Below are 21040 nucleotides of genomic sequence, written 5' to 3' on the forward strand. Positions count from 1 at the left end.
TGTTTATTAATGCGGCAAAATGGCTAATAAAATTCGACCGGTGCGGTTTGGAGACCCCTGATGTAGTCAATGTAAATATTGATAACATCTTGACACACTTTTGATGTGAGTAAAACCAAATATTTTAAATCGGATTATTTTTTTTATGCACCCTGTATATATTCGTAATATTTCAACGACTCGATTTAATATGCCTTCATTTTCGTACGGTAAACATTTGCAGGATGTTGCCATCAGGCAATCTTGAGGCCGCCAAAGGAGGGTCCTTGTAGCTTCTCCTAGCTCCTCAGCCGGGTTGTGTGTGCGCCTGAGCATCTTTTTTTTTTGAGGAAAAATACAACTGAAAGTAAAAAGGCTCCATATTTTTACCCACACAGCTGCCGTTAATCCCCGTCGACGGAAATCTCTTTGAAGACAAAGAGTATAAAGGTGTGTCATTTGTGCTCCAACCATGGAATGGCAGTAGGTGCAAAATACCCTTTTGTCACGATCGTGTCGAGACGCTAGCACGAAACGAGCTGTCGCAGCATCCACTCGTCGCTCTTGTTTTTCCGCACTTGAGTCACTAAGATGCTGTCCGTGAAGCTGAAAATTATAGTTTTATATTTACGTATATATGTTGTTAAATAACATGGTCGCTAACGGGAAATAGGCGCAGGACATTAATAAAGCGGCTAGCTTGGAAGCTAACAATGGGCATGGAGTGGTATGCAACGCTTAATTGAATGTGACAATATGCTATTTAACCTTAGGTTGGCGCTTTGGTTTTACTCTAATACTCTCCAGTAGCTCACTAAGTCCAAGAGAAAGGTCGTGTTGTTCAATTTGTTCAATTAGCTTTCGTTACGTAACATTAGTTCACTCTCTTAAAACCTATCCTCGCTGCTTTCACTTTTGCCGAAATGCTACTGTTGGCTTCCCGTGCTATTCTTGAACAAGTCATCCATTTAAAGCTATTTACATTATACTCTAGGATATTTTGTCTAAAGTCGGCCAGCTATTGGTGTAAAACGCCAAAAACATATACCTAAGTAGCATTAATAAGGATGGGGTATTCCGACACAGTGGATAGAAGGTTAATGTTATTTTGTTTTCCAACTTTAGATCATTGTTACATCGACTATGGTGGCCAAACTGTCCAATGTCCAAACTTGCCAAAAACACATACAACGGGAAAATGCTGCAATAAAGGGAACTGCACTATTTTTGAAATGTTGCCTATCATGCACACTGCGTTTTTGTGCATTCTAAATGGCAGAAAAACGCCAGCAAGAGGTGGCTAACAATGTTTGCGATGGGGATTAATCTATTCCTCCCGAAAGCAATTTGAAAACCTCCAATGTTTTATGTTTACAGTATGTTTGTCGTTTTAAGCATTTCCGAAACTTTTTTGGTGGGGGTGCATTGATTTCACAGAGTGCATCGCAATATTCGCTATTTCTATTCAAAATAACAACTAGGAAGGGAAATTAAGATTTTTACGATTCCAATGTAATAGATTTGGTTCTTCATCAATACTTTCATCGATTCTCATCTGGATAAAAAGATAAGTTGATTAGCGTTAACTTTGTTTAGTTTAGAAGATGCATAAATGTTCAAACTCAGCAGTGAGGTCTTAAGAGGCTGGCAACCTCCATGAGAAGCCAGGGGAAGAACTCAGGGGTTCCACAGGAAAAAAGGTGGGTTTTTTTATATAATGATCAACTTGATAGTTTACTGTAGAAAAAAAAAATACATATAATTATTCTTTTTAAAAGAATATGCGCTGACCACTCCAAAGTAAAACTATGTCAGCGAGTGACAAATACAAGTCAAGTCCAATAAAACTGTGCTTTGTGCAATTCTGCAAACATCAGTTCCAAACATTAACATTAGCATATCTGGGGTTTTTTCAGGAAGGATATTATATTTTTGTGACTAATTACGGTGTCTCCACAGGTGGAGAACAATTTACAATGAGGTGCTAACGTGACATACAGTGTTAGTTAGTTACCTACAGTATTAACAGCAGACAGACCGCATGCTGACATCGCTGATGTTGCTTATGGTGGAGATTCCCTTCCAGCTCGGACGGGATAGAAAACCCATCATTCGTTCAAAGTTTTCACATTCTCTGTGTGCTAATGTTAATGGTAGTATTTCCTCTCATTGATGAAATATCCACAAATATTGCAAGTTGCCCTGTGGTCGTCCTTTCTCGTGAATAACTCTCCAGCTTTTGTGCCTCTTCCGCACAATGCATGGTGACGTCATGCGTGCACTCAAGCATCAATAAGGGAATCTTTAAAACAGGCAAATGATTCCTAGGAATCGAAACACTGCAGCCGGTTCTAAACAAGAATTGGTTTTCAATTCCCATCTCTAATAACAACTACCACTACTAATGGCAGACTAGTCCATAAGCGCCAACAACGGCTTCCTTGAGGCAACTGATGATCCAGAATCATTTTGAGCCTAAATATAAAGAGGATGAGGTACAAGTTTTAGAAGCTGAGTGATAAGCAGATCCAGCTTTAGGGAAACACTAAGCATAATGAGCAGTAGCGCCAAACAAGAAATGCAAACTACGAACATAAAGAAAACAATAATTTACTGTACAATGTCCGCTCTCACTGGGATGCCGATTAATGAGATGTTTATTATTTCTTTCAGCACAAGACTTGTTTTCCTCGTTTAGATGATTAAGTCATCATAATCCTCACTCTTAAGGTATAAAAATGCTGGGAACAAACAAGCATCTTGCCGTGTCTTCCTGGTGATGTCTTAGTTTTAAGTTGAATTTTAAAGTTGACCAACTTCGTCTTATGGCCACAACTTTCTACTCTACAGGTGTGAAGCATGATTTATAATCTAGCATAAACTTTTACAGCTCAGTATCTCAAAAGCTGCAGTAGTTACATTACCACATGATCAAGGCTACTGAGGTTACTAAAAATAGTTCTTCTGCGTTAGCTTCTACAACAACACAGTCACCAATACTTTAGATAATATGTAGGTCTCAGCATTTTGGGGATGTTTTGAGGGCTAAATAGGCAGAATAGATGAATACCATTAGCTACATTGTTAGCCGTCCTGTTTTTCCCCTTTTTGTAATTCTTTCCCTACTAATATGCCATCCCTTGAAAATGCAATAATGATTGTGTAGTTAAACGACAGGAAGCTAGGTGTGGCAAAGCATTAAGGTTTCTGTAAACAACTTGTACCCAAAAGGAATTCCGTTTAGATGTTTGGACACTAGGGTTTCCCTTACATGTAATTGATTGTGGCGCAGCACCACAGCAAAATAAAACCCACCACAGTTTAAAAATGACTGTCCTTTATGTGAAAACGAATTAATGTATGAATGGATATATATATATATAGCCTATTATTTACACACTATTGACTAGTGATGCAGCGAAAATTCAACCACCGAAAGACCAATTACCCAACCAGCATTACCAAACCAGGATGTTGTGATGACGCAAGCAAAAGCGAAGGGCAGCATGTCTGCGATGTGGACGTACTTTAATATATCTGAGATATACCAATGGACAGTGATCTACAAAATGTGCAAATATTAACAGGGCAGTAGGGCTCCATCATAGAGAGAAATTGTGCGAGGTGTCCGTGTTTAGACAAGAGACGCCTGGCCCTCCGCGGTACTTGCCCAGCCTTCGCACCGACTAAGCCTTTAAAGCTAATCCTGGTCCCGAAGTTATGGATCCGACTTGGTGACTTCTCTTTGCCGCCATGTTCTAACATGCCAGAGGCTGTTTACCTGTATATGCATCTTTGACTGTTATGCAAATTGTCATATTGACCCCCGTCCTAGCCACGCCCCCCACTGCCACAAGCACAATGGCATTCTGGGGGTAACCCTGGACACACTTAGGCTACCAAATAATTGTGCATTAACCGAAATCGAGGTAAAAGATTCAATTAATCGAGATTAACGATTTTTGCCGTAAAACGCCCAGCCTAACGTACACTGCCAGGGGTGCTAGACATGAGTGATATTTCTTTTTGAAGTCATGCCAAGAAGAAAGTTGGCAGATTTAAAAGGGTTCATTTTTAATTTATGTAATTGTTAAACACTTGGTCGTGAAAAATGGTTGCTACACAATATTGTAAAATGAGTGTTTACCGAGTACATAAAGAAAAATGTAAATTTTCAGTCAGCCAACTTTCTTCTGGGCATCAAATAGAGACATCCCTCAGGTCTGGCTGGTGCCCCTGGTAGCCTGGTGACTTTGGTTTTGTTCCTTGAACTTGCAGCATTTTCTCTAAAGCCGTTGTTTTGGTGTTTGTTTATTTTTTTTGGACATTAGAATACATCTCCTGTCTACAGTTCACGATTCAACATATCAGAAAGGGAGTAGGAAAAAGAATAGCTAATCTAATCCTACTTCTTCTCCATGTCAATCATTAGTAAATGTGTTCACCTCCTTTGTTCTTTTTACGCTACTTACAAAAGGGAAACAACTTGGTCCTCAACAGCCAAAATCAATGAAGCAGTTTGAACATATGCTTGAATAACCCACCACTAACTATCTCAATTTAGATGCCTTCAGCAATGGTTGGCAACAATGCTGTGCAGTCTGCCATTCCAGAGCTTGGAAAGGCAAGCCAGTCGGAAACCATGAAGCAGGTGCTTGGCGTGATTGACAAGAAAGTTCGCAACATGGAGAAAAAAAAGGTAAGGTCGTTGATGTGTATCACCCGCAGCATTATGACCATATACACAGAGATCTAAAACTAGGTATATATAATTTTGCCTTTTGGTGTGAAATTGCACTACATCATACTGAGAGCTGTTAATAATTAACATCTGTCCTATGGCTAAATAAGGTAACGTGATGGTATTAAGAGAAGGTGCCCAGGGTTTTGTGGTTTGAGTATTTTTACTATAAAAAAGCATATTCAAAATTCAAAATTTTCACATTATTCTTGAAATTCAGAATGAAGTGTTTTTCTCCATATCTCGTAATTACCTCTGTTAGGAGGTTATATAATTTTTGCTGTTGGTTTGTTAGTTTAAAGCTGCAGCTATTGATAATTTTAGTAAGTGAGTAATCTATCGGTTAATTTGTACGAATAAAACACCCAGTGTAGCCTCAATGTGTCGGTTTGGGACATAAACAAGGATATTTCTAATGACGTTTATTCTTATAAATGCACATTACCGGTACATTGAAATTGCACTTTTACCATAGGAGCATCACTACATATTACTTATATTAATTACTAATATTTCTAGCCTAAAACTAGTCAATAGATAATAAATAACCAAAGTAAACAAATATACATAAACTCAATAAATTCAATAAAGTATGATACATTTAGTGACAATGTATTTACCAATTTTAACACATTCACATTCGAAAAGCTAATAATTGGACGAGTGGTGTTTGATATTGATATTTAGACATACAACTTGTTAGCATTAACATACAAACTGTAGATACTAACATGTCCTCACATGCCTCCATGTGTTTGAAATGAATAAAATATTAGTTATGCAAGTCAAACAGATAAAATGACATTAGCTACACGAAATAGACTTTTACTTTGTTTCTGCTTGTTTGCTGCTCTTTAATATGCAGTATACTTTCTGGTAGTGTGCTGCTGATGTAATTCTATTAGAAAATACCAGCTTTGTTTGACATTGCAAATATTTTACAATTTCTGTAATTTTTCCATTTTAAACACATCTCTCTTCCATCTTCTTTGGACCCTTTACTCTGTTTCCACCTTGTCGTTTTTCTTTGAGTTATCTCTCAGCCCACATCACCTGCAGCTCTAGCTTCATCACCAATAGATGCACCACTCTCATGTGCGCTAGAGCAGTCTTGCAGAAACGATTTCCGCGTATTTATCATCGAAGCAACCAAATACAAAATAATGCTTTTTTTAATTATTCGATTTAATCGATGAATCATTGCAGCCCTAAATGGGAGCATTCCAAGTTTTTGTTTGATATCGTCACATGCCAAGGCATTATCGCTGTCATTTTGAAACATAAATATTCACAATACTATTACATCCGTATTTTCCACTATTCATTATATGTTTACCCCACAAGTCATCTCATGGGTACAGAACTTGTATGACAATAGTACATTTTAATCATATTCTTGCCTATTTTTCTCTTAGTCCAAGTTGGATGACTATCAAGCAAAGAAGGATAAAGGTGAAAGACTGAACCAGGATCAACTGGTATGTACATGAGGTCTGGTTTTCCTGCTTTAACCATGTTTAATTTCCTCTGATGAAACATCTGATTAATTTAATCAAAATGCAGTTTTTTTTAATCCAAATCGAAGAAAATGTATATTCCCTTTTTCCCTGAAGGAGGCTTTGTCAAAGTACCAGGAGATTCTCAACAACATTGATTTTGCTCGAGAGTTGCAGAAGGGCTTCCTGACTCTGGGCCAGGACGTGAGTTATAAACACATTCTTAATTTCTATGAGCTATTATCTGTCAGATAAGGCGTGTTTCCATCGGGGGGTACTCTTAAGTTTAGCTCACCATTGCTCAGCAGTAGCGCAGGATCTGCTTTGAGTTTCTTTTCATGATGTATAGGCTGGATGGTAAGCTCTATCACAATCTGCATAAGTCGTGTTATCTCTTATCGGCACAATACAATCAATTTGACAAAGAGCAGGATTGAAACAATGTATTTAAACAGCAATAATGAAGGCTATCCAGTTTTTTGTTGCTTCTAACTCTTAAGCACAGGAGGAAGACATGCATTGTTTGAGGAACAAGCTAAATTTCTGTTCTTCACATCATATTCCCTGTCAACCTATCCACTTCTGTGTCAAGTTCCAAAATAGTTATTTTGCTACCATTCACATCTTTTTACAATGGAAATAGAAAATCATACAGGACCAAAATACAAATCCTGCTTTTTGGAAACAGCGATTGTAAGTCAAAAGCTTTTGATCATAAATGTTCTCCACTGTGAAATTGTATGATTCTCCATTCACACCTTGTGGGCTATATCACCCAGAAACATGTCAGACTCTCTCTACAGAATTTCCTCTCTGGTCAACAAAAGCACCTTGAGGATTCTGGCGGGAACTCTCGTTCAACCCTTTTTCGATTACGCATGCACCTCCTGGTACCCTAGCACCTCCAAAACCCTCAAATCTAAACTCCAAACATCTCAGAACAAGCTAGTCAGGTTACTTCTAGACCTCCACCCCAGATCCCACCTCACTCCTACCCACTTTTCTAAAGTGGGCTGGCTCAAGGGGGAGGACAGAGTTAAACAACTTGCACTGAGCCTAGTCTATAAAATCCGCTACACCTCCCTGATACCGAAGTACATGTCAAACTACTTCCTTAACGTAAATGACCGCCATAACCACAACACCAGGGGGTGCTCCACTAACCACGTTAAACCCAGATTCCGAACTAACAAAGGTCTTAACTCATTCTCTTTCTATGCCACATCAATGTGGAATGCGCTTCCAACAGGTATAAAAGAAAGGGCATCTCTATCCTCCTTCAAAACCGCTATAAAAGTTCACCTCCAGGCAGCTACAACCCTAAACTAACACCCTCCCCGGATTGCTAATAATCAAATGTAAACAATCAAATGCAGATTCTTTTTCTTATGCCTTCTGATCTCTCTCTCTCTCTCTCTCTCTCTCTCTCACTCTATGTCCACTACTTGATGTCCATATCCCCCCCCCCCCCACCCCACCTCCCCTCCACACTCCTGATTGTAAATAATGTAAATAATTCAATGTGATTATCTTGTGTGATGACTGTATTATGATGATAGTATATATGATAGTATATATCTGTATCATGAATCAATTTAAGTGGACCCCGACTTAAACAAGTTGAAAAACTTATTCGGGTGTTACCATTTAGTGGTCAATTGTACGGAATATGTACTTCACTGTGCAACCTACTAATAAAAGTCTCAATCAATCAATCAAACTCTGTATTCAGATTCAGAAGACGGTGAAGAAGACTGCGAGGAGGGAACAGCTACATCGAGAGGAGCTGGAACAACTGCGGCTGAAAACTGTTTTGGAGCTGCAGTTCTTACTGGACCAGTTGGGAGATGAAACTGTCAGGCAGGAACTGAAACGGCCTGATGCCTCGGGTTCCTCCTTGCTCACGGACGCTGATCTTGCATCCTTTGATGAGTTCTACAAACTTGTAGGTCCAGATCGCAACTATGACGTGAGGTACAGTATGTGGCGCCTCCATGCCGTTGGCAACAGTGTTTACTGTATTTGTGTATAATCTGCAGTGGCACATGTCGACTGTGTACTAAATGAATGGCTTGCTGTATTCCAGGTTGACTGAACAATACAAAGAGGCCTCACTACACATGTGGGAACTGCTCGAGGGCAAAAACAAGGCTGTGGCAGGAACTTCATGTATGTATTTTCACTGCTTCCTAATCATTGTGGCAGTTGGCTGAAGATGCGAGAATGTGTGGTGGGCAATACAGTACTGCAAATGTTGGTATTGATTCAATACCAAGTAAATACAGGACTAGCATTGATCCTACCTATAGTAATAACAATCATTTTTACAAGCTCATTAAAGGGGTCCTTTTATACAAAACCAAATTTTCTTACCTATTGATATCTGCTGTTGTGTATTTGGGATCTGCATATGTCCCGAAAACCCAAAGGGCTTTACGCAGTTCAATGGTTTTAGTCCGACGCCATAGTCAATGAGCTCCTTTTTCACTATCCTATTGTTGTGGGGTAGAATGGTTCGTAAAAGGACATGCATCCTCTGCTGTTGCCATTTCTGAGACAATGTAGTGTATAGTTTAAACGTAAGTAGACTCGCTATGGAAGCTCTAAAAACTACAACAAAGATGGCGGGGAGAAGACGCTCTCGAAGTAGAGCCACGTAAATAATACTGCCCACAAAATGGTGCATCCTGAAGAGATGGTCAGAAAGCGGCTTTAAAACAATCTGTAAAACATAATCTATGAAACTTTTGACCAAAGAACCACCATTACATGTTAAGTACCACAAGGAAGTATTTTAAATGTAGAAAGAAAAAAAAATAGGACCCCCTTCAAATGATTTTATGATTTTTCCAGTTGTATGTTGATACTCCGAATAAAACCCTTGACAAAGATTTTAGGCAAAGAAGAAATACTTTTATCTACAAACGTACTGTCATTTCCGGGCTATAGAGCACACCAAACTGTAAGCCACAGCCACCTAATTTTTGCCAGAATTTTATTTTGTATGTAAGTAGGCCGCACAAGTCTGGAAGCAGTAAGTGTACACTTTGAAACATAAAATATTTACAAAGGCGCTTGTGTTAATTCCCAAATTTAACGAAAGGTAGTGCCTGTAACACAACACATAGTAGTCTACTGCATCGTGGTCTTGGTCGTCGAAGACAATTTCAACGGTTTTAGCACACACATTCCGGCCTTTGGTTAGTGGTGTTTGATTTCCATTCCGTTGTTTGTCCTTTTTTGATGGCTGGGTCAATCATCTTTGGCTCTGGGGCTGCGTCGTTCGCATTTTGTTGTTGTTTCTCTATGCCGAGGATGAGTGCACAACTCGCTAAAATGGCTGACTGAATTATCGGTTTGATTTAGTGTGAACAATTCTATTGGTCTGATGTGACAAGGCTAAATGTATTGGCAGCATGTGAAGCTTGTGAAGCCGAAAATATCCATAAATTATCCGCAGCATTGTATTTAGCGCAGAAAAAATGTAGCGCCATAAAGCCCGGAAATGACAGTATTTGAACAATTGAACAATATTTAATACAAAAACTTCAGACAAGGTCAACTGAATAATAATTGAATCTCCTAAGTCTCCTATATTGCATAAGTTACATAAATAGTTTGAGAAAAATAAAAATAAATACACAAAAGCAAAAATGATTGGCTTTGATTCAAATCCTTTATCTTGTCACCCCCAATGTCCTGTGTTCAAGATTTGTTTCCCCTGAATATCAATAACAATATGAACAAAAACACTTTTTTTTTATTTTCAAAAAAATTTCATCATACTAGTAATAATTCTAATACTATCCTCGTTATCAATTTTTGGATTGATTTGCTCACCTGCTACAGTAATGTTTTTTTTAATTATTTTTTAAGAAAATCATGCATATAATTGTGAATTTACATATGTTTGCATTTTATTTTTCCACCCATTTTGCTGAATTTTTGCTTCATGTTAAGAGACCCGTATCCAAGAGTGTCAGTCAAAACCTAATACAACCTGATCCTAATACAACCAAAAGTCTTAAAGAAGCTCTCATTATGGATGCCTTTGTGTAATAAAAAAAAGTTTTTTGAATTCTCCTTTGTAACATTTTTTATGACCGTTTATTCAATTCTGCCCTTGATTTGTCACGTCATTGATCCAGACAAGTCGCTGAAGGGGACACTGGACAAGTTGCTGCAAAGTGGCTTCTTTGACCGAGCACAGAGTGGTCACAATGGAACATGTGAGGACGAGGTGGAGGTGGAGGCGCAGGACCAGGAAAAGCAAACGACAGTGACTGATTCTAATATTGAGGAGCAACCATCTGAACCTGGTACATTTGAACACATGACAATATCTTGATGCAAACAAGGAAGCAGAGAAGCTAATGACATTATTTCTTCTAAGAAGCAACAGTGACTGAAAATCATCCAGAGACAGTGAAAGTGGAAACCACAGAGGTCAGATTTGATAGCCATTGTATTGCATCAGAAAAAACACCAACTGAACTAACTTTTGAAATAATTTGTCCCTTTTTTTATGTTGTAGTTTGTTAACAGGCAGTTTATCCCGGAAAGCACTTACAGCAGTACAGACACAGAACTGGAGGAGTGGTCAGTAGACGTTCAGGTACTGTACTATCTGTAATATTTGCTTATTTTAACTCTCAAAATAAACTCTAAATCGACACATATTGTACTACTACAAATGTAGCAAGTAATTTTTTCGAAGGTTCCTAAGCTGAACATGATTAATTTAAGTAACAGGAGTGAGTTTTTAGCGTATAATCATTATGTTAATAGCATGTTGACTTAAACAGTCGTCCCTATATATTATTCTTCAGTCGTCCCTTGTTTATCACTATTAATCTGTTCCGGACATGACCACGATAAATGAATTTCCAGAAATTATTATCAAATAGTTTCCTAATTTAAAATACATAAATAGTTTGTTAACTAGAGCATTCACGGCTTCTAAATAATTTTTGTTTTTAACATTATGCATTTAGACATGCATCAACGCCCTTTTGTCACCTTTACATTTATAAGCCAATGTAGCTACCTGCGCCAATCCTTGGCCACGATACTGAACAGTGTGTCCTGTCTGTTTTGGTCTCCTCTATTGGCCCATACTACTGTATAATTTATATCTTTAGTTTATTTTGCCAGTTTCATACTTGAAAATGCTTAATTTAGGACCCCAAAAATGTTGGATATGCTTGAAAAATATTAAAACATCCCAAAAAAATCAGTGCTGTGGCGATGATTGAACTTTATAAAAAAAAAAAGTTAACAGGACTGTGCTGAGGTTTTAACCCAGGGGTGTCAAACTCAAATACATAGTGGGCCAAAATTTAAAACTGAACAAGGTTAAACAAATTAACCTTTTAATAGGGACCCAAACAAGTTTTGCATTGAATATTGAACAAGCAAGGCTTATATAACTTTATAGTGACATGCAAAATCGAGTTTCAAATAATAGTAATTAAAAAATATCAATGGCATATCAAATAAAATGTAAATAAAAATTGAATGCCTCTTTTCTATTTGCAGCCTGCTGAGGTAAATATCAAAATAAACTTTTTCCACAGGCTAACAATAAATTTGAAAATAAAATAACAATATTGAATGAATCAAACATTCTAGCCTTGAAGTAGCAAGAGAAAGTGCATGAATAAAACGTTAATTATTGCTCAGTTTGCTACACTGACTTGCTTTAACACAGAATATGGAACAAGCAACGCTTATATAACTTAATAGTGCAAAATCAACTTTCAAAAAACAAACAAAAAAATCATCAATGGTATATTAAATAAAAATTTAGATAAAAAATGTAATGCCTCTTTTCTATTTGCAGCCTTTTTAGGTAAATATCAACATTAACTTGGTGGGCGGGGACGGGGTTTGGTGGAAGCGGGGGTGTATATTGTAGCGTCCCGGAAGAGTTAGTGCTGCAAGGGGTTCTGGGTATTTGTTCTGTTGTGTTTATGTTTTGTTACGGTTCGGATGTTCTCCCGAAATGTCTTTGTCATTCTTGTTTGGTGTGGGTTCACAGTGTGGCGTATATTTGTAACAGTGTTAAAGTTGTTTATACGGCCACCCTCAATGTGACCTGTATGGCTGTTGATCAAGTATGCCTTGCATTCACTCGTGTGTGTGTGTGTAAAAGCCGCATATATTATGTGACTGGGCCAGCACGCTGTTTGTATGGAGGGAAAGCGGACGTGACGACAGGTTGTAGAGGATGTTGAAGGCAGTGCCTTTAAGGCCCATCCATCCATCCATTTTCTACCGCTTATTCCCTTCGGGGTCGCGGGGGGCGCTGGAGCCTATCTCAGCTACAATCGGGCGGAAGGCGGGGTACACCCTGGACAAGTCGCCACCTCATCGCAGGGCCAACACAGATAGACAAACAACATTCACACTCACATTCACACACTAGGGCCAATTTTTTAGTGTTGCCAATCAACCTATCCCCAGGTGCATGTCTTTGGAGGTGGGAGGAAGCCGGAGTACCCGGAGGGAACCCACGCAGTCACGGGGAGAACATGCAAACTCCACACAGAAAGATCCCGAGGCCAGGATTGAACTCACGACTACTCAGGACCTTCGTATTGTGAGGCAGACGCACTAACCCTTCTGCCACCGTGCTGCCCTTTAAGGCCCGCCCCCAATAATGTTGTCCAGGTGGAAATCGGGAGAATGATTGCCCCGGGAGATTTTCGGGAGGGGCACTGAAATTCGAGAAAATCGGGAGGGTTGGCAAGTATTGAGTATTAGCGGTGAATGCGGTGTTACAGTGGCACCGCCGCTGTATAATACCGGCGGGCCAGTACATTACCGGCGGGCCAGCTCTAATGTAAATTTGATATTGCCTCAAGGGCCAAATGAAATTACACGGCGGGCCAAATTTGGCCCGCTGGCCAGAGTTGGAAACCCATGTTTTAACCCGTTATAATTGAAATATCAAATATACAGAAAAATTAATGAGCCTATCCGGGGTCTGCAGAGGACCTAAATGATGCAACTTCCTGTGGACCATGTGACTTGTGGATTATTCCACATTTTTGAGAGGGTTTAATGTGTTAGAGTAAAAGGACTGAGTGTAAAACTATGGAACACAACTTTTTTAAAGAAAGAAAATAAACCTTAAGGTACAGCTGGGGTAAGGAGTAACACAAATGAATTACATTTCTAATTACAATCTAATCTTAAGAAGCAGGGACGGACAACAAATGCTATTTTTCTGGTATCCAAAGTAGTTTGAATAATAATTTAGTTGTATTTATTAAATATGCAGGACACTATGCTTGATTTAAAAAAAATCATTTTACAGTTACTTTCATCATGCATTTATACATTTTTATTTCCAGGGGACACAAATAGCACAGATTTGGTGGAATGGCCCTTAAATGCAGCATCCTATCGTCCTTAGGGGTATAACTAATAATTAGTGTACTTGTGCTCAAAGATGGTGAACTCCCTCCAGCTTCAGCCCCCAACCCAGCTGACTCCAGAACCAACTGTCGATGTGAACCCTGTCACTCCTTCCCCGCCTACTGACCCAGTAGTCAGGAAGCAGGTAGTGCAAGATCTCATGGCCCAGATGCAAGGGACGTATAACTTCATGCAGGTGAGAGGAATCACTGTGGTCACGGTACTGCATGTAGACCCAAGAAAGCTAAAGCAAATCGAACCACAATCAATATGAGCAAATAATGTATAAGTAAAAAATAATTAAATTATTTATTTCACTTTCAAATGTACTTTTCTGTTATTGTACTCAGCCAGAGGAAACATGGAGGATACTCACTGACGACAGTAATGAACACATTAACACTTTTTTGACAATGTCAATGAACCAAGCAAAATATATTTTCATTTGGTGAAGCTTTAAGTGTATATGTCAAAAGGAATCCAATTAGGCAATACAATTGTACATGTGAAGTGTTATAATCAATTACCGTAAATATAGCAGTTTAGAATGTGGTCCTCTACAGTCATGAATGTATTACAGCTCCTAAACTTTTCCTGCTGTTCTTGATACCCCAGGACTCAATGTTGGAATTTGATGGCCAAGCCCTCGACCCGGCAATTGTTTCCGCCCAGCCCATGAAGCCAGTCCAAACTGTAGACCTACAACAGATGGCCTGTGAGTACACTTTTTTACTAGCGTCTTTCTTTTAAAACAATTAATTTTAATTACACGATTATGACTTCAATATCCCAAATGGAATACAGTGACTACATATTTACTACATTCATAAGAAATAGCCTATACGTTAATTCATGTACTATTAACAAATACGGTATGTCCCACACCTCCACACAGGAAACGTTGAATGTATAGTAGAATTGTCAATCGATTAAAATGTTTTATTGCCGGGTTGTGATTAATCGCACCTTTTAAGTGATTTGCCCCTGTGATAATATTACAGAAGCTGACAATCATTCTTGCTTTTATCAAATACCTGGTAGTTGTTTTTCTTTGTTAAATGAGTAGAAATAGCACATTTGTACCAGAATGTTATCCATAATACTTAAAAGCCTACATTATGCTCAACAAGCAACAGATCATGATGACTTAAGTTATTCTAACGAAGAATAAAGTCGTAGACATGCTCTGTTTGAAGAAGCTCATCACATTAATACTGTAGCAAAATGTTATATAATATTAGTCTAATTTTCCCCAACATCACATGAGAGAAAGACAGCGGCTGCTGACACATATGTAGTTTGGTACCGGACCAAAAAGATACTACGTACGCACTTTTACACTAACATGTTTTATTCAGACCAGACCATAGGCAAAACATGCATAAAGAAGGACATGATTGGGCAGCTTTTGTGACCTATTTCGCGGCTGAAACTTGTATTTTAAACAAAACTATAGTTTGCCTCGTTGAATTTAAAAAAAATTGCGCTACAGTTACCAGGTCAAGATGTCACAAAAAGCTTCTAAAATATACTTTTATAGAGAGATAACATATGTACAATGGTGGTAACTTAGATCACAGTGACAATAAAAACAAATACTGTTTTTCCTGCTTCATCACTTCCTATTTGTTCAACCTACAGGAAGTAACCTTGCATTAAAAAAACAGTGCAGTTAGATATAATTTTTGTTGTTGATCAAGGAAATTGTGTGATCTCAATACATAATCTAGTAACCACACATCTTTCTGCGTCCATCATGTGCTCTGGAATGCATGAGAAAGTCCAGAAGATGTGATGGAATACATTGTGGTTGTCCATCTATATTACTTACTTCTCTTCTATGCTCCTGACAGCCCTTTCAGAGTCCAGGCTTTCACAAATAAGTGCGGCGACGGGACCAAAGGAACTCTCACAAGTAAGAAGCCCAAACAAAAGAGCAGGAAATATCACAGTGGCTCATGTGATGTCACCGGATATACAGTCTTAATACATTTTCTTTTCATTAATACGATGATCAAAGTGGCCTGATTTGTGCACGTGCTAAACAGGAACTGTCCGCACCGATAATAGTGATAAAACAACATGATAGGTGGTAGATAGATCCATGAGAAATTCACAGTTCTAGCAACTTGACATAGATGAACATATTATCAAACACTAGAGATACAATAAAAGGTATACATGCAAAGAAGATGACGAAGAATAAAATAAATAAGCGACACCAGAATTTCAGTAGTCGATACCAATACTTGTTAATTGCCATGATTTTCTATACTTATGATACCAAAATTTAAAAAAAACTGGACCCATGTACTTTTAAATTGACTACTAAAAAATGTTTCAAAGCGTCAGGTATTTAAGACCACTGCTACATTTTTGCACCAAACTTAAATTGTAAGGCAGCTATACATAAAAAAACAGCAGTAGTCTATTCCCACCCAGTACAGTAGGAAACACTGTATTTTTGCCGACCTAATAAGTCTTAAAGAGAAAGAGATGATACAGTATTATCTGCTCACACAGATGGTACCTGGTAGTTGTTTGAGCACACTGCAGCTAGACCTGGATAGTTCCACTCCTTAATGTTTTAGTCACATGCAAGATTCTCACAGATATGAGGCAAAAATACAGTGTTACCTACTGTATATTAAAACAAATGTTCCCATGCTTATATGCTCATAAATAACAATAGTCACTTATTTTACATTCTAAAATGAATAGCAGTGGTGTGGAGCCTTCAAGTACATAAAACAAACAATATTGTTCTAATGGTGGTAGTGTGACGATCATGTAATTTGTAACAAAATAGGCTAATAAAAAGGCTAAAACATATTTACAATCAAATCTTTGTTTTTATTGATTTAGTATTCAGTTTTTTTGTAATGTTATACCTGTTTACGCTATTTATTTATTAAATTCATGTGGTTTAATTAATTTAAGACCAAAACATTGAAGAATATGCTTTAAAATAAATATCCCCAAAAATATTTGAAGCGCGACGTGGCGAGGGACTTTATATAGTAACACTGGCTAATTTTTTATGACAGCAGGTGTTCATCTTCGGCACTGACTCAGTGCTCACATGGCAAAAACTGACTCGCTGAGGATAAAAGGTGTACAGTAGGGCTGCAACAACTAATCGATTAAAATCGATTATTAAAATAGTTGCTGATTAATTTAGTCATCGATTCGTTGGATCTATGCTATGCGCATGCGTAGAGGTTTTTATTTTATTTTAAATTTTTTAATAAACCTTTATTTATAAACTGCAACATTTACAAACAGCTGAGAAACAATAATCAAAATAAGTATGGTGCCAGTATGCTGTTTTTTTTCAATAAAATACTGGATAGGATAGAAATGTAGTTTGTCTCTTTTATCCGATTATTAATCGATTAATCGAAGTACCGTATTTTCCGCACCATAAGCCGCCCCGTGTTGTAAGCCGCACCTTCAATGAATGGCATATTTCAAAACTTTGTTTACCTATTAGCCGCCCCGTGTTATTAGCCGCACCTACGCTACGCTAAAGGGAATGTCAAAAAAACAGTCAGATAGGTCAGTCAAACTTTAATAATACATCACAAACCAGCGTTCTAACAACTCTGTTCACTCCCAAAATGTAATGTGCAAATGTGCAATCACAAAAATAGTAACACTCAAAATAGTGCAGAGCAATAGCAACATCAATAACTCAACGTTGCTCATACGTTAGTGTCACACAACACACAAAATAAACATTTAAAGCTCACTTTCTGAAGTTATTACTCATCCACAAATCCCTCGAATTATTCTTCTTCGGTGTGCTTCACTTGTTTTTTGACACCATCTATGATGTGGACGCGCATGCAGTCGTAGATCAACAGGGACGGAGCTGCGTGAAAAAAGTCACCCGATCTCTTCGCTCATTTTTTCTTCATTCATCCATCCCTTCGAGTTAGCTTTTATGATGACGCCGGCTGGAAAGTTCTCTTTTGGCAAGGCCTTCCTTTTGAATATCACCGTAGATGGAAGTTTCTGGCCGTTAGCATGGCAAGCTAGAACCACAGTAGGACGACTTCTCATTCCCTGTGGTGCGAATATTCACCGTACGTGTTCCCGTTGTATCCACAGTGCGGTTCACATGAATATCAAAAGTCAGTGGAACCTTGTACGCGTGTCTCTTAGTAGGAGACATTTTGTGGTCTTTACAGAAACACACAAATGAAATGAAACGTAATATCCGCGCGCTTCTTCTTCTTCTACGGGGGCGGGTGCTCACCTTGGCGGTTGCTTACAGTAGAAGAATAAGCGCTTCCTCTTCTATGGGGGCGGTTGCTTACCATAGAAGAAGAAGCGCTTCCTCTTTTACGGGGAAAAAAGATGGCGGCTGTTTACTGTAGTTGCGAGACCTAAACTTTATGAAAATAAATATTAATATTAATCCATATATAAGGCGCACCGGGTTATTAGCCGCACTGTCAGCTTTTGAGAAAAATTGTGGTTTTTAGGTGCGGCTTATGGTGCGGAAAATACGGTAATAATCGACAGATTAATCGATTATCAAATTAATCGTTAGTTGCGGCCCTTGTGTACAGTCTTCAGTACTAACAATATTGGAAAAGCTGGTATTGATGTCATTTTTGCATGTTGGTATCGAAGTATCGATCATTTTTGCAACCCTATGAGCAACAGTGTGTGGCATTACCGTAAGAGTAGGATGAAATAAATATGGTTGCTCAAATTTCTGTTTATCCTTTAATGTGACACTTTGATGCAATTTAAAGTAGTCTGTGTACATCTTGTAACTCGACACACTGCAATTGATGTCTAAATGGCTGGCAACCAAAGTGCCCAACTTGTACATATTATTGCTTGAAGTGTGCTTCAGGTCTAACAGGAAATTGTTCTCTCCGTCATCGCCGTTTTCTTCCCTCCTGACCTTCCTCCCAAACCCTCCAGGCTGCAATGTCTCTGTCCTCTGAGCCGTCCTCAGCTTCCTCTTGCTCCCTGTCCTCTGCCTTCCCACCCGCCTCCAAATCCATTCGCCCGGGTGGCATCAATGTCAACGCTGCACCCTTCCAGTCAGTGCAAGCGGTATGCTTTGTACCCGAGTCCAGTCCAAAAGTTTTCATTAAGCGTATGAAATAAAAATGCATGCATGTTCCCTTTTTTTTTTTACTAACACCTTGATTTTTGTTTTTCTTCTTGTGTCCCAGGTATTCAACATGAACACATCTACGCCTCCATCCACTGGCCATGCAGACTCCCTGAAGCAGCCAGGCCAGTTCTCTGCCGGCTACGCGCAGGGTTTCAGCGGTCAGTCTGATAACACGGTGGACCAGCCGGAGGCTCCGCAGGAGACATTACAGTCAGGTGTGAGAAAAGCAATGAAGATGGTCATTATTGTTCAAAAGTGAAGCCCTGAAATGTTGTATCTCATACAGGGCTGCACAATTAATGCAATTTTAATCCTGATTTAAAGGGGAACTGCATTTTTTGGGGAATTTTGCCTATCATTCACAATAATTATGAGAGACATGACGATGGATGTTATTTTATTTTATTTGCATTCTAAATATTAAATAAATGCCATCAAAAGTTTGCTTACAATGGAGCCTAAGGGAGCTGTGCAATTATGCCTACAAAGCCCTTAAAACACCTCCATTGAGGTTTTATATACATGATGTAAGTATATATGTATATATTTAACATGTAAAGCGACTTTGGGTACTTAGAAAAGCGCTATATAAATCCCAGTTATTATTATATGTAATGTAGTAACGGGCACATTTATAATACCGTATTTTTCGGATTATAAGTCGCTCCGGAGTATACGTCGCACCGGCCGAAAATGCATAATAAAGAAGGAAAAAAACATATATACGTCGCACTCGAGTATAAGTCGCATTTTTGGGGGAAATTTTTTTGATAAAATCCAACACCAAGAATAGACATTTGAAAGGCAATTTAAAATAAATAAAGAATAGTGAACAACAGGCTGAATAAGTGTACGTTGTATGACGCATAAATAACCAACTGAGAACGTGCCTGGTATGTTAACGTAACATATTATGGTAAGAGACATTCAAATAACTATAACATATAGAACATGCTATACGTTTACCAAACAATCTGTCACTCCTAATTGCTAAATCCGATGAAATCTTCTTCCTCGTTGTCGCTCCTGGTATGCGCCGCTAGCGTCCATTCTTTCTGCTGCTCGATCGCCGTTTTCTGCTGCAAATTTCACTACGTCCAGCTTGTAATCTGCAGTATATGATTTCCTTTTCGGTGCCATTTTTGTTCAGTCCTTCTCAGTTTTTATAAATTACCGCCAATGTTTATGTGATCCATTTTAATAGCTACGGCAGTAGCATATAGCAGTTAGCATCCCATGACCCACAATGCACTTCTGTCATGACCCTCCCCCGCCAAATTCTTATTGGTTGACGTGTGAGTGACGATTGCTGATGTGTGTGTGACGATTGCTGCCATTTGCTTCGTCTCTTACGCGAATGAGATAAATAATATTATTTGATATTTTACGGTAATGTGTTAATAATTTCACACATTAGTCGCTCCGGAGTATATGTCGCACCCACGGCCAAACTATGAAAAAAACTGTGATTTATAATCCGAAAAATACGGTAGCATTTAATAGTTATGTATTTTGTCCATTTTAAGCATACGCAGCGCATTAATAAAAAAAAACGCTTCACGTTTGCTTTTTTTGTTCTCATCACTGATTATTATTCACTGCAGACTTCATGAGAGCCAACAAACATGATAAAACATCACTTACTGTACAAGGTCTGCTGTCATTAGGATGCCGACTGCTGGGATGTTCATATATTCTCATTTAGATGAAAAATGTCTCACATTCCTCACAAAGAAAAGGGGTGTGGTGCAGGGGGTGGGCCAAGCGTCTTTTCGTGTCCTAAATGGCTGCCAAAGTGTACCAACTTGTCAGAATACCTACTCAGACGTCTTCTGTCCAGGTGAGATGCATGATTTATGATCTAGAATAAACTTCCAGGGAGGAAGGAAGCAGCAGACCACTCGATGATGTAAACATAGGCACACACAGCGCCGCTTTACATAGTTTGTCTGCCCTAGCGTTTGAAATAACAATGTCACTAATACTTGGTTAATATTCAAGTCACGAAATCTAAATTGAGCATTGTTGGCGCTTTTTGTATGTTTTTTTTTTTTTTTAGTTTTATGGACGAAATAGTAAGCAGACTTATTTACAAGTTAGAATGCATTAAAAAAAGAATCTGTCGTCATGATTGAGAACGATAGGCAAAAAAAAAAAAAAAGGGGGCAATTCCCCTTAAACAAAGAGGGGTACGTCGCCAGCATAGAAAAATTAGTCAGTGTGCACACGCAGAGTGTGGTTTTCTTTTCGCAAGGATTTTGG

The 21040-nt window shown here is 38.5% G+C and overlaps 1 protein-coding gene across 3 annotated transcripts in view; it reads left to right on the forward strand.

The window, feature by feature from the left end:
* The first annotated feature begins 219 nt into the window (after window positions 1–219).
* The window catches only part of LOC133638776 (caprin-1-like), a 25828-nt gene continuing 5007 nt past the window's right edge, over window positions 220–21040 (forward strand). Inside the window, exons 1-14 of one of the 3 annotated variants that reach the window (XM_062031720.1) lie at window positions 220–429; window positions 4544–4678; window positions 6136–6198; window positions 6334–6420; window positions 7949–8190; window positions 8303–8385; window positions 10365–10535; window positions 10610–10662; window positions 10751–10831; window positions 13673–13834; window positions 14254–14353; window positions 15492–15553; window positions 18580–18714; window positions 18837–18993. In XM_062031720.1, coding sequence (XP_061887704.1) covers window positions 4544–4678; window positions 6136–6198; window positions 6334–6420; window positions 7949–8190; window positions 8303–8385; window positions 10365–10535; window positions 10610–10662; window positions 10751–10831; window positions 13673–13834; window positions 14254–14353; window positions 15492–15553; window positions 18580–18714; window positions 18837–18993 — 1531 coding nt within the window. In that variant the 5' untranslated portion in view covers window positions 220–429. The remainder of the gene's footprint in view (window positions 430–4543; window positions 4679–6135; window positions 6199–6333; window positions 6421–7948; window positions 8191–8302; window positions 8386–10364; window positions 10536–10609; window positions 10663–10750; window positions 10832–13672; window positions 13835–14253; window positions 14354–15491; window positions 15554–18579; window positions 18715–18836; window positions 18994–21040) is intronic. The other 2 variants (XM_062031728.1, XM_062031737.1) reach the window with 2 other exon arrangements.

This window comes from Entelurus aequoreus, linkage group LG02 (assembly GCF_033978785.1).
Source record: "Entelurus aequoreus isolate RoL-2023_Sb linkage group LG02, RoL_Eaeq_v1.1, whole genome shotgun sequence".
NCBI classification, from domain to species: domain Eukaryota; kingdom Metazoa; phylum Chordata; class Actinopteri; order Syngnathiformes; family Syngnathidae; genus Entelurus; species Entelurus aequoreus.